This window comes from Thermobia domestica, chromosome 6 (genome assembly GCF_964235325.1).
Source record: "Thermobia domestica chromosome 6, izTheDome1.hap1.1, whole genome shotgun sequence".
Taxonomy (NCBI): Eukaryota; Metazoa; Arthropoda; class Insecta; order Zygentoma; family Lepismatidae; genus Thermobia; species Thermobia domestica.
The window spans coordinates 98,570,694-98,585,224 of record NC_137459.1 but is presented as its reverse complement, the minus strand read 5'-3'; the positions used below and the strand labels follow the sequence as shown (position 1 = coordinate 98,585,224).

General features: G+C 34.5%; 1 protein-coding gene across 5 annotated transcripts in view; it reads left to right on the top strand.

Moving 5' to 3' along the window:
• Positions 1-13,512, top strand: part of LOC145688122 (protein ST7 homolog) — a 111,024-nt gene extending 97,512 nt beyond the window's left edge. For all 5 annotated transcript variants that reach the window (XM_081761887.1, XM_081761889.1, XM_081761890.1 and 2 more), the window contains exons 11-12: positions 2,803-2,912; positions 10,730-13,512. In XM_081761887.1, the coding sequence (XP_081618013.1) occupies positions 2,803-2,898 (96 nt within the window). In that variant the 3' untranslated portion in view covers positions 2,899-2,912; positions 10,730-13,512. The remainder of the gene's footprint in view (positions 1-2,802; positions 2,913-10,729) is intronic.
• The last annotated feature ends 1,019 nt before the right edge of the window (positions 13,513-14,531 follow it).

The following is a 14,531-nucleotide window of genomic DNA, read 5'->3' as shown; positions in this document are numbered from 1 at the left end:
ACCATTGATCTCAGCGACCGCGAAAGCTTTGAAATCGACACTAATATCGGTCATTTTCTACTACTTTTACATGTCCCGGTAAACACCCCCCTGAGACCCCCTGGTTCGAATTTTGTCAAAAACGCTTCCCCTTGGTCTGGGACCTGGACCAAGGTATCTTTGACCAAAATTTGGTAACTCTCGGTCAACTTGTCTGGTCCCCAGGCCGGTCCTGGTAAGCGTCCCCCTGAGACCCCTCTAGTTCGAAATTTGAAAAAATTCTTCGTCTTGATCTGGAGTCTAGACCAAGCTACCCGTCACCAAATTTTGAAAGCTTTCGGTCCACTCGTTTGCATACAGATAGACAGACAGACACACAAGCAAACTCTTTATTTATATTAGAAAGGTCAGATCCACCGTTATTATAATAGAGCGGTGCCTGAACAATTGATCGTAGAAATTCAAACTCCGATGAGTGATAATTTCATAACCTTGTTTTATTACAAGTTTAAACTCTTTAGTCAGTAGAGAAGAGGGCGTGAATCATGGATCAGAGTTGATGACGGGTTTTGGTGGGTCTTTGGGTCACAGTGGGTGAGAATAGTTCATGGTGGGTGGTGGGTCAAATGGTCGTGGCTAAAGTTTTCATTGCCCCACCGCCCCCTCTGAACTACAGTGTTGAAAATTAATCAGTGAAAATCAATTGCAATTGATCAATCAATTGAAAGTAATTGTGGAGATCGATTGCAATTGAATTAATTGCCAATTAATTCCAATTGCAATTGAATGACTGAATTCAATTGCAGTTACTTTCCACTGCAATTACTTTCAATCGATTGATTAATTGCAATTGATTCTCCTTTATTAATGGCTAACTGCAATTAACAATTAACCATTACTTACTTCAATTGCTAATTGCAATTAACAATTAAAGTTACCCAATGAATTTACCCAGTTAATTGTTAATTCAATTGAAATTTACCCAACACTGATTATCACCACTATATTTCGTCGCAGGATGGTTGAGTTCTGGTGAATCGTAGTCCGTCGACCGTTTCCACGCCCACTGCCTATTTCTGGCCTGGAGTTGGCAAAATCAACTTTCGTCAGAGAATGTAGCGTGGTTCCAAAAGTGTTGTAGCGTGGGTACATCCGGTGGCCCAAGGTCCTCTCCAATGTTTTCGTGTCATTTGTAGTTTTGTAAGCAGAGACTTTTGAACTCATCGGTACACTCTCGCAATATGTAAATGCCGCTTGACTGTTCATACTGGTCTGTCAACCATTGTTGCGATGTCATTAGTAGATACGGGTTCTTGTGTTCCTGACGGTTGTATTTTTCAGATGTGACGTTGACCCTGGTCGACCCGATCTTGTCTATGGATGCTTTCCATGGCGGTTGATCTGCTCTATAATCTTGTTAAAAGTTACCAACTGTACCCGTAACACAGCACTGGTGGTGCGTTGAATTCCACCACACTCCTAATGCTCAACCTCGCTTAAACTACTTAAGTTTCTCACAGCGACGTCCGCGCGCCATGGTACCACATGTATTCACAGAATCATCTACATCATACTTAATCGGCTGTTCGGTGCTTCTATGAAATCGTGGTGTCTTCCGGGTGTTTATTCACTTGTCTCAGGGTAGTGTATTAGATATCTATAAGTATTATCTTCTTTTATCTATAAGTATTACAAACGGGTAGCTTGTGGCGTTCAAAATTCATGAGATATAGTACTTCGATAACACTATGTAAAATCAGTAAGGGAATAAGAAAATGGCCTAGAAAGACTAGATTAGAAAGTCTCAAATTTAACTTTCTGTTCATGTGAAATGGTTTCTCTTAACGTACTGTCAAGGTTGAAAGCGGTACATTTTATTAACGCTGTAGTAAACTTAATGTTGTAGGAAGATGATTAACATTAAAACGGATTAAGTAAATGTTATTTATCGACATGTTAGTTTTTCATGATGAATTAAATAGACACTAAAAATCAACTAATGATAAGAATTTTCTTAAATAACCAAATTTCTGCCATCAATATTTGCTCCTAGAATAATTATTAAAAACAATTAATAGAAACACAAGGATATTCTCTCGTGGATCTTGAAAAATTAATAATTACCTGCTGGGCGAAAGAGCAGAACCCATCCTGTTTTTGATGAGACGTGCATTATGAAGATGCATTATAAAAGCCCCAGCAAGATTCCTTCCCTAAAAAAATCTAACCTCACTCTGTCAGAAAAGCCATACTATAAATGCATATAATCAATAATAATAATAATAATGATGATTATGGTAGTTATTATTATTGTCGTTCGCTTGTTTATCTGTCTGTTTTGAAAAAAGCTAAGCTAAAACAATTTCTCTTTCGGAAATTTTTGCGTTAAATGGAGTAGAAAAGTATCGTATATTCCAAAAAAAAGTAACTGTCCATTATGACTCTGGATAAAAACTTTCTGATCAGAGTAATACACTTATTTATTAAAACTAAAATTAAATATTATTTTAGTTTAAGTAAATAAGTGTATTACTCTGACCAGAAAGTTGTTTTTTTATCCAACAAATATGCAACTTGAAGATCAATAAACGTATTGCAAAAAAATGGCTCATTTTAATATTTCGCCGAAATTCGCACGTGAGAAATAGCGCCATCTTTGGCGGCCTGTATTTCGGGCTAGTTTCTTTGACAAAACTTTTTTTTCTTTCTTGAATTCTAACATCTGTTAAATTCAATAACGTCTGAGACTATCAAAGTAAGACTTGTTTGCTTGCCTGAATTGATCTACACCATGTTAAATTTAATTTAATATTTGAATTACAGATGTTGGCCTGGGTGTCATTGCCGTTTCATTATGTGATGGATAAACTGGAAGCCATTTTGCCTTCCAACCTTTTACAACAGCTTTCTAGGATTTAAGAGTCAGCCGAAAGGTAAACATTATTTGTTCTATCAGAATCAGTTTATGTAAGTTATTTACGATCACTTAGAAATTTTTCTTGTCAAATAGTTTGAATTTCGTATGAGTTACCCGCACTTTTTTTTTTTTTTTTCAATTCGGAAGAAATTCAAATTATTAATTAAACCCTCAGTGCTGTTAGTAAGTTTGCTTCGCAATTAAAAGATATCTAGCTTGATTTTAGAGTCCATGACTACAGTAACAGAAAGTTTCCTGCAAGTGAGAATCCTAAAATAATATTCATGTTGTGTGTCCCATAGATAGAAACGAAGAAAATTATACTAAGGACACACATAAGCTTGATGTGTTAAGAAAAATATGAGTATTTTGTATTGTCTGATCATTGCAAGTTTCTAAATTACAGAGCTCCCTCGTGGCAATATGATTAGCGTACGCATTTTCGGCGCGAGAGACCCGGGTTTGATTCCTGGCGGGAGCAGATGTAGTTTGGATCCCACATTAAGCTATGGGTTCACGTCACGTATCGCCTAGCTGCTGAAAGGGACGCTAAACTAATCCTATTCTAAACTGCACTGTGAATGTAATCAATCGCGGTCGTTCTGATGACAGATTAAGATAAAAATAAATCTATGTACTGTTAATGACCAAAATTAAATAATTATAGTCTGAAGAAGACAGTTTTGTGTCACACATTTCATTTATGCTCCTAGCTAATCTACCCAAACTCCTTAAGCCAATGCTGCATGACTTTCTTCAAAAGCACTTCTCAGGGAAGCATGTGGGGGAAAAAGGTTATACTTGAAAGTTATTGCAGTACGAAGATAAAATCATATATTTGTAATAAAAATCATATTTTAGAAGTACAGGGAGTTAATATATTATCTAATTATGGAAATAGGCAATGTTTTTATCTGCCAGTACGCAAAGGTTGACCACATCGGGGCCTTTTCTTTTTCTGAAGTTCAAAAACTGCGAGCTCTCTAGTCATTTTTACTTCCGAGTGGTTGTGATGGAGAGAAAGTTGAAATGGAGGTGTCAACTGATTTACACGTTTCATGGCCCCTACTTGTCGGAAAACGGATTTTTGGATATCCGTTCTTTCCGATGTAAATATGTTCACTCGCCTAGAGGCCATACCATTCAGCTTTATCAAGACCAGTTTTTAAACTTAAGGTTTCCATAAGATTCTCTAGGGGCCTCTTTCGCATTTTCTTTCTATCCCCAAAAAGTAGGGTAGTTACTGAAGGATGAAAATCAGTTTGCTATTTTCTCAAAAACAGTTCTAACGAATTTGTTTATACTTACGTATTTATGTATTTATGAATATATTTATGTATTTCATAAATAATTGTTTCATTAACAATCCTATAATATGGTATAGATCATTTTTGTACGAAAAATCCAGGAGGAGTAGATCACTTTTCTGGGTTGGTTCTCTTTCGGGACAATTTTCTTAGAAACGACTCAGGTGATTTCGTTCATATTTCACAAATGCATGTTTTATTAAAAAATAACATTACACTGCGGCGTAAGTAGAGTGCAGAAAAAAAAAATATCAATGTATAATATAGGAAGAAAATAATATATGAACTTAATGAACAATAACACTAGTCGACAAAAGAATACTTTTTCTCTGGCACACGGAAGAAAATACCTGATTCTAATAGAACTTTTCACGTAGAATTCGAATCTTCAATCAGTTTTTCTCTATCACCCTCAATTTTCCCGTGACAGAGTGATTTTCGGGAAATTTCCGTTTTTTTTACCTGTAGCTCGGGTACCCTTAGGTATATAAACACACCAATTATATTGTATGTTAGCTTGATTTATACTTAGTAAGTCCTCTAAGTTTCATAAGAATCGCATTATTCTTTCTAGAGAAATCAACATATTTACGTAAAAATATGCTTTGTGTACTGTTCATTTTACCATATTCATTACTGCAGATAAAATCACATATAACTTCCACGAAAATCACAATATAAGCACGGTTTATACCTCATCGGATTTGAAATAAAACATATTTTCAATGATGTATACACCGTCTCACCATTTTTTGTATGAGGGAATTTCTAGAGGGATTTTGTGGGAAATTCCCTCCAAAAAGTAGTTTATAAGATTTTTTTGTCTTAAATTGCTATTTGTATATAGTGATACAGAAACAGAAACTGCACTAAAACATAATTTTATGTCTACTTAATAAATAATACAAAAGAAGCGAGTGGTATCTTCTTAATAAATGAACACTTACTTACCTTAACTAAAATGTTTTAGTTGTCCACTTTCTTCTGTGTTTGGCTTCTGGAACATCTCTTTTGAGTGTCCAACAGTAATCAGCTAGCATTTGTGAACTCCACTGTCCCTGGTATCTCTTCTCCATGGAGGAAATGTCCTGATGAAAACGTTCCCCATGCTCATCACTAACAGCACCAAGGTTTTCAGGAAAGAAATCCAGGTGGGAGTCTAGAAAGTGAACTTTAAGGGACATGTTGCAACCCATTTCTTTGAATGATTACAAGAAATCACTCACAATTTCACGGTAATTTGGGGCTTTCTGGTTTCCCAAAAAAATTTCTATTAAACATTTAGATAAACACCAAGCTCCTTTCTCAACCGGAGTTAAGAGATACTCAAATTTTTGGTCACGAATCAAACATCTTATTTGGGGACCTACAAAAATCCCTTCCTTGATTTTAGCGAGGAAGTTTTTCCTTGAGGTAACAAAGTCCTGCATTACTTTTGTCCATTGCCTTAACAAAGTTTTTGAAGAGCCCCAACTTTATGTGAAAAGGAGGTAGAAATTATCTTATCAGGGCTCACCAGTGAGAAATAAACAACATTCTTCTGTCCAGGAATTAATAATTCTTGATGTAATTTTCCGCTTTGTTCCTGCTGTCCTATTCGCAGAGGAAACAACAATATTTCGTATAACCAAGCTGCAAACCCACTAACAAAGAAATAATTTTTAAATCACAGCAAACGGTCCACTTGTATTTCTCATACTGAATTTTCTCTAACACTATTTTGATCTTTTCATTGGTTTCCTTCATATTAGTTGCATAAGCCAAAGGCACTGAAGGAATCTTGTTGCCATTGTGCAAAAGGACAGCCTTCAAACTAGTTTGGAAGAGTCAATAAACAATCTCCACTCTGTACTTATATGTGCATGTCCGAGTGTATCCACCACAGCACAGACACTAAATCATTTTCTTGAGAATAGTAGTTTTGAAACTCTGTATGACGGTTTCGAAAAACATACACTTTAGTGTCACGATGGAGCAGATTCCAGCCTTTAAGTCTAGAAGCAAGAAGTTCTGTCTGTATCTTGGAGAGTTTTAAATCCCGTACGAGGTCATTTAGTTCACCCTGAGTTATCAGATGGGTATCCAATGTAGATGTGCTTCGTACATAAGTAGGATCATCTTCTTCATTTGGAACTTCAGTAGTTGCCTCAAGTACGTAATCCTCATTTACCGTAAGATGAGCAGGAGGTACTGGTACAGGTAATTCTGCACTGTGCGGAACTGGCCTAATTGCTTATGGCAAATTAGGGTACTGTACTGTGTGCTTAGATTTACTGGTTATTCCTTTTATCTGTGTCATACAAAAGTAGCAGTCTGAAGAATGATCTTTTGGTACCCTCCAGATCATCGGTACTGCGAAATTCATGTTTCGTTCACCATTTGCCCACCCAGTCAGACGTTTCACGCAAGTACAACAAATGTAGTGAGGAGCCCAATTCTTATCTTGGTCTCCTACACAGCAACCAAAATATAACTGATAACACTTCCTCACAAATGGAGTGAAACATCGACGTTGCGATTTAAATGTCAGCTCCCCACATACATAACAGAAATTGTCCGGGTGATTTACACACTTCCTCGGCATCTTGTATTCTGTAAAGTATCACACACACATACACACACGAATCTACACTCCATCAATCATGAAGCAGCACAAACGTAATCTAACTCAGTGCATCACCACACAACACAATCTATTCGAACTCCACAATGCACAAACACTTCAACTTACACGCGGCCACATCTTAAACACGTCCAGCTTGGACCGTCACTCAACGCTATGAACAGTCATCAGGCTACGTGAGTCATCAATTTTTTTATGCATTGTTGCCAGATTAAAATATTTAAAAGTGACTTATTTTCCACAGAAAGCATGCTTGTATTTGAGTATCCATCTATGTGCCGACAATAATAGGTCAACGTTAGGTTTTTGTGTTTGATTAAAGTCTTGCATACTATATTCTTTATTACCTATAAATAGACACAATAGTTTATATCTCTAGACAGAATAATGCGATTCACATGAAATTAACATTATTTATTAAGTAGACATAAAATTATGTTTTAGTGCAGTTCCTGTTTCTGTATCACTATATACAAATAGCAAGTTGAGACAAAAAAAAATCTTATAAACTACTTTTTGGAGGGAATTTCCCACAAAATCCCTCTCTAAATTCTCTCATACAAAAAATGTTGACACGGTGTATACATCATTGAAAATATGTTTTATTTCAAATCCAATGAGGTATAAACCGTGCTTATATTGTAATTTTCGTGGAAGTTATATGTGATTTTATCTGCAGTAATGAATATGGTAAAATGAATAGTACACATAGCATATTTTTATATAAATATGTTTATTTCTCTAGAAAGAATAATGCGATTCTCATGAAACTTAGAGGGCTTACTAAGTATAAATCAAGCTAACATACAATATAATTTGTGTGTTTATTCCCAAAAATTCCAAAATTTCCCAAAAATCTCTCTGTCACGGGGAAACTGAGGGTAATTGGGAAAAACTGATTGCAGATTCGAATTATACTATTAGAATCAGGTATTTTCATTTCTCTGCGAAAATCTAGACTAGTGTAACAAAAAATATAATGGGAGATAATGCAGGAGGAAAAATATATAGGAAACACAGTAAAAACTACAAATGAAATTAGCAAAAATAAAATAGCTATATGAAAAAGGGCCTGAGTATATTGCGGTATGGTATTATAGATGGTTCAGACCAGTGGGAGATCCACGGCTAGGATGAGGATCTAAAGGCGGCCATACACGTGGTGAGTTGGTCGTCTAGTGATCGAAAATTTGGTCGATTGGCAATAAGATTACGCGAATATCGCCCCGTGTATGGAGCCGTTTCGATCAGATTTCAGGCAAGCTCGTCATCACTTGGTGATGGCTTGATCGACTGAAAAATTGAATCAAACCACTAGATTGCACAGCGAACTTGGCATCGCCGGGTGATGGGGTTGCCAGAAAAATGGCATGTGCAAGTAGTGATATCGAGCAATCACTGAGTGCCTGCGCACACACAAAGCAGCCCAAGGCACATGTTCTGCGCAGTAGCAGACGTCTTATGAGTGAGCACAAATTGTTCTGTGTTCTAATTCACAATTGGAAAGGTAGAGGTTGCCGTACAGATTACCTACTTGATTTCTAGAGGGGAAAAAAAAAACTCGACCGGCAATTTGATCGTCCATCGACCAAATTGCTGGTCGCTCGGCGACCAATTCGCCACATGTATGGCCACCTTAAGTGTCGTTCCACCTCTTTCTGAAAGACATGAAAAAGTGTGGAGGAAGAATTTTCAGAATACGCGTAAGTTGTATTGTTGTAATGGGTTGTGTTCTGGGAGAGGTAGATGGAAAGTTAGAGCGTTGCAAGTGTATCAGTCTTCATTGATGGGGATCCAAAGAGAAGTTAGTTTTGCCATCATAGAAGGTTATACAGTGATTCATTCAAGTATGTGAATGGGATGGAATAATTGCAAATGCCCAAATAGTGAAAAGTGTGTGTTATCTGCGGGCTGGATTTTGGAACATAAGGTGATGTCAATTATAGGACAATTTTTACACCTTGGCTCCTCACATTTCTTCGTTGGAGATAGAGATGTTTCAAGGGTCAGTTCTCGCAATGAGAGAGTAAATATTGTGCGCTTTCAACTTAACACTGTGTTATTTTTTTTTTTTTTTTTTTTTTTTTTTTTTTTTTTTTTTTTTTTTTTTTTTTTTAATTATAGTGTTTGTAGTTTCTAGTTGGCAAGTTATTGTTTTGCTCCCTCCGAATACTCTTCTAAATAAGGGTGTACCTCATGTGGTGCGACGCAGTCGTAGCTCAGTTGCCATAGGAAGTAGACGCCGTTTTTGTCTTCTTGGGTGTCCAGTCATCTCACGTGACTAATACAGACATATTTTCTAAATCTGCATATTGTAAAGGGATTGTCTATTATTTTTCGAATCTTAATATTCGTCATAGATAATTAGAAAAAAGAAGTCTACAAAACGGTGTACTGTAGATAGGTATATATTAAAACTCATTGTGATCTGAATCGAAGTTTTTGTAATTTTTTGTTGATACTATAATTTGTCTTATTGTATTATTATTATTATGATTATTATTACATGGGACTTTAAACTATTAAGCAGGGATTGCAGATACCGTATTTGCGCGAATATAGGCCGCACCTAAACTTGTGACACGAGATTATAGAAAAAATAAATCTCAAATATAGGCCGCAGTATTAAATTTTCCAGAAAGTTCAGTTATACAGTACCTTGAGATGCATCTCTCTCCCTGTCCTTCATTAACTCCCGCATAACTAAGAGTGACTCGTGAAGATGACCTTCTTTGTAATAGTGACTCTGAGCAGCATTCTGAATCGTCTAGCGAGAGTGAACAATCAGATGCTGAAATGGTGGGAAGTGGGTACAAACAAGCTGACACAGTTCTGCGAAACAAAGTTGCTTTTCTTTCTTCAAGAACAGCTACTATATATAAATATTCCGTATATATATTATATATATTGCATAATAAAGATAAATATTCCTGTTAATAAAAGTATTAAGTATACAAATGTTTTTTGTGCCTGTATAAGGTGTTACCGGTACCCATTGTAGGTGACAATTTTTGCAAACAAGGTAATTTTTTCTGCTGTTTTCTTCTTAAGTTTTTAATGGTTTACAAAAGTGCAATAACTTGTAATGGTATTCATTTCAACCCACAACATACATATACATGTCATTTTGAAATTGACGATTGATGATCTGAGGGAGAAAATCTCAATTATAGGCCACACCATGAGTTTTCAAGCCAAACATTAGGGGAAAAAGTGCGGCCTATATTCGCGCAAATACGGTATATCATAACCAACAAAACGAATTTATTTCCAGGTGACTAACCCTGTTCGAAAAAAATCAGGTGATAACCTCAGGTTAACGAAGTCCGGGGAAATGTTTTCGATTTTGGGTGAAGTAATAGATAGAATAAGCAAAATTCATTCGTTTCTCTAAGGAATGCAAACTGAGATTGTATTACGTAAGGAAATTTCAATGAGTTTATTTTACAGTGAAGGGTTTATTGTTTCGTTGGGAACTTTGGCACGATGTTGTTTGCTAATAAAATTGAGAATGTTTGGAGTACCAACGTGGATCTTCGTATGGTTCATGGATAATGTAGTGGAAGATGGAGGGTTTTCTGAACATGCAAGGTATATTTGGTAGGAAACGTTTGACGTGGTGCAGGTGGGAGCTCTTAAAGTGAAGGTATTGCTTACTGTTGGTATGCGTCGGTTTCGAGAAATCGATTTTTGACATTTACGTCTAAGATAGTTACTGTATGATTAGGCTGGGCAATTTTTCAGGCACTGTAGAAATACTTCATGTTGGTTGGTCGTGGGTCTGTATTAGGAAAATATCGTCTATAAATTGTAGTCAGACGAACAGTTGGAATGGTAATATAATAGTATGTGCCTAGTTGAATATTGTATGTGCGTAACATATTGATTTCTTTTTGATTTCAGGACACAAGAGAGCTCAGTTACTATGCAATCGAAACCAGTGTACTTTGTGCAAACGTTAAGTGATCTGAACATTTGTGTGTTAGTTCTTTTTTTGTTTTTCGTATTGTAATTTATGTTTCTGTAAGTTCTGTTTCGTGGCAATGAGCCATCAATTAAATATTTTAAGTTTAAGAAGGTTAGTTGAACCAACAAATATTATTTCAACGTAACTCGTTGTTAAACAATGCCATTCCAAACAGTCATGCAAGTAAGTAACGTGCATTTTGTAATAAAATTAACATGAACTGTGACTCCAAGGGGTACGACATTCAGATCCCTTTGAAAATTGTCTGTACTTAAGACATTTAAAATGCTTCAAATGCTGTAAGCAAGATTATTTACAGCACAGTACATTTAAAGATGTTGCTTTCACTTTCTAAATATGTTTTATGTTATGTTTGTGTACCTAAGTATACACACATACATACGTTGTATATTATTTTAGTATTGTCTGTTCATGTATGTGTGTGTACGTAACTTGAGATGTTCTTTGCTGTTATCATCTGGTAAGTGAAAGAACAAGAGGTTATGTTAGAAGTACATAATCACCAAAAAAAAAAAAAGTTTTATGATTAAATTTCTCACTTTGAGTATAAAAATAATATAACTATATAATGGTATATTATTATACGTTGACTGAACATATCTTGTTTTAAACAAAAGCATCCTTTCTAAACTGAACATAAAATTGTATTCTATAGTTAATATATATGATGATTGACCATAAAAGTTAACTAAACGAAGTCATAATTTTGGTTCAGAAATAAGAATGTTCAATCGGATGCATTTCCATTGTTTTAGAGTTTGACGTTTGTTTATTTGGTTATATGATTCAGTTTTTCAGTTGAATTTTTATAACTATGTATGAATGTAGCCATATATGCGTATATCTGTGTGTGTGTACTAAGATCTGTATGTAGCATAGCAGAACATTAGAATGGCAAACATACGAGAATTACTTGATTGTCCAAATACTATATCAGATCGAATACAACTGTTTACAATAGTTACATGCTTTGACTGAACAAATTCATGTAATGAGTACGAAGAGTAAAGTACTTAAATTTGATTTTCTAATTCTTAAAAAGTGAAACTTGTTGGTATTCAAACTTATTTAGTATTGGAAATTTGGATTAATAATAAAAACCAAATTTATAGTCCTGCAATTTTAACTTTGTAACGTAGCTTGCAGTTTCTAGATATCCTTACAGTTGTATATGACTGCACACAAACACATACACACACACACACAGAGACACGTATATATGTGATTGTACTTGTTCTTTGATTTTAGGTTATATGACTAAATGAAAACGTTCATTTTCTTTAAAAGTGTAACAAAAGTTAATGAAAGAGAGATTTCATGACAAATTTGTAGTTTTTACTTCAAAATCAGCCACATGCTGCCGTAGTGCCACAGGATAGCGCAAAGCCTAGCTACAAATTTTAATTGTAAATAACTACTGAATCAAAAAAAAAAAAAATAAAAATAAAAATAAAACAATAAAGTTCTCATTTAATCATTTAAAGTTTTCTTTCGACTACATACCCTGCGATTTATAATGCAACGCATTCAGTACGTTTTCTGTAAACTTCAACGATTTTACACAGATCTTATCTCAAAATTCGATATTGCTTTCTGAAGAATATTCGTTGAAATGGTGAAAAATTCACGTTCTACACTTTATTTATTTAAAAGTAATTTAAAAATCGCCAGGTGTACATAATGATTATATAAGTTTCGTCAAATTTTACAACTTGATTGCAGAGAAAATTTAGTAGGTAGGTTCTGCGCCACCCTGTATTTGGCTGCGAGGACTTCTGCAGTTCATTTCCTTTTAAAGGAAACAGTGCAGATATTATGAAGAACTGAAAATTTGGGTAGCATATTCCTTTTAAAGGTATTTTCAAATGTTCTTCTTTTATTATTATAATTTTTATTATTATTATTATTTTCTTTCTTACTTTCTTAAACATAATATGTTTTGCATACTCATGTATAAATTTATGTTCATTTGAGATCTTTGAAGCAAAAAGTTGAAGAGAATCAGATGCTTCGTGGCCAAATTTTATGTATTTAATTAAACACTACATATTGATCTTATATATGCGTTTCTTTTTTCGTATACAACCATAAGAAGAATTGTTGTCATTAGAGCCACTTCAACTTCAAACTATTTCTAGTTCATAAGAATATCAGTTAATAAGATTGTAACTGGCTCAGTTTTCTGCAACTAAAAGAAATAAAATATTGGATTATATTTTCGAATATACACATAAATTTAGGAAATTTTAATTGTACAGTTTTCCACAGAAGTCCCGTCTCTCATTCACAAAAAAATTAAATGTTTTGTCTAAGTTTTGAACAGTTTGAACGCTCTTTGTGGCTTTTTGAACTTAAATATATCACTGTATAATTCGTCTAAATGTATTCCATCATTTGTTTGGAATATCTCCGAAAAAATTTTCACAAAAACGGCAGAACTTTATAGGCCTGGGATGCAAGATACTAAAGTAATCTACCAGCATTTTTACTTTGAAGCTTACGATTGTCATTATTTCCTTTAAATTTGTTTCCATGTAATGTAAACCTATAAATTCATATGCGTGTGTCTAAGAGTGGATCCTTTAATGGTATATTTGAAAGTGAAAGCTGATCAAATTATAAAAGTACAACATTAACGAGATGTCTCATGACCAAATTCCCTACTTTTGATGCAATAAAATAGACTGAAATAATTTAATGTTGTCATATTATTATTCATTCATAATTCCCTTACCTTATTTTACTTTCGGGCGACGATAAGAGAGAAGAAAGTATCATTATCTTTAAAAAAAAAAAAAAAAATCTTAGATAGTAGGGGCATATATTTCATTACCCCTACATATTGAAAACTTTTTTTTTTTTTTTTAATGTGTGTCCGTTCGTCTCAATGTATGTACATTCGCCTAGAAACCATACTGTTCGACTTATTCAGATCAAATTTTAAACTAGGTGTTTGTAAGATTTTCTAGGGGGGAAAAATTGAATTTTCTTTCCATCTCTAAAAATAAGGGTTTGCTGTAGGGTGAAAATCAAAGTTTGCTATTTTCTCAAAAATTGCTTTATTTTTCATAAATCAATATTTCGACCGTATAATATGGTATGTCATAATTTATTTTTCTCGGAGAAATCCAGAACGAGTTTTATTCTTGAGGATCACTTGTACTTTGGGCACTTTTTTCTAGAACAACTCAGGCAATTTTGTTCTTGTATCATAAATAAATGTTTCATTAACGACCCTACAATATGAAATAATCCATTAGTTACAGGAACATCCGCAAGAAGTAGTTTACTCTTGAAGGTGTTATTTCTGGAAAATTTTCAACCCCAAAAAAAGTTCACATTTCATAAATAATCGTTTCATTCATGTAGGATATGGCATAGGTTATTTGTCATGAAGAAATCCCAACAACGAGTAGTTTACTTTTGAGATGAGTTCTCTTCTGACGAGGCTCTCCGATAATTCCTCTTATAATTTTGTTTGTATATCATAAATGTTTCCGTAATAACTGCAGAATGAGTCTTTTATATTGAATGTATACAAAAATTGAGGGGAACGTAGGAATATTTGGTTGATTGCAAAAACAATCTCTTACGTAAATTGAGAAAGTATCATGATATGAACTATGTTTCTGTAGCTGGCAATGTCTTTTTTTCATGCCAGTTCAGTAACAGGGTAGGCTATCATATTGCGTCACCTGTTTTCATGATTTGTGTTTC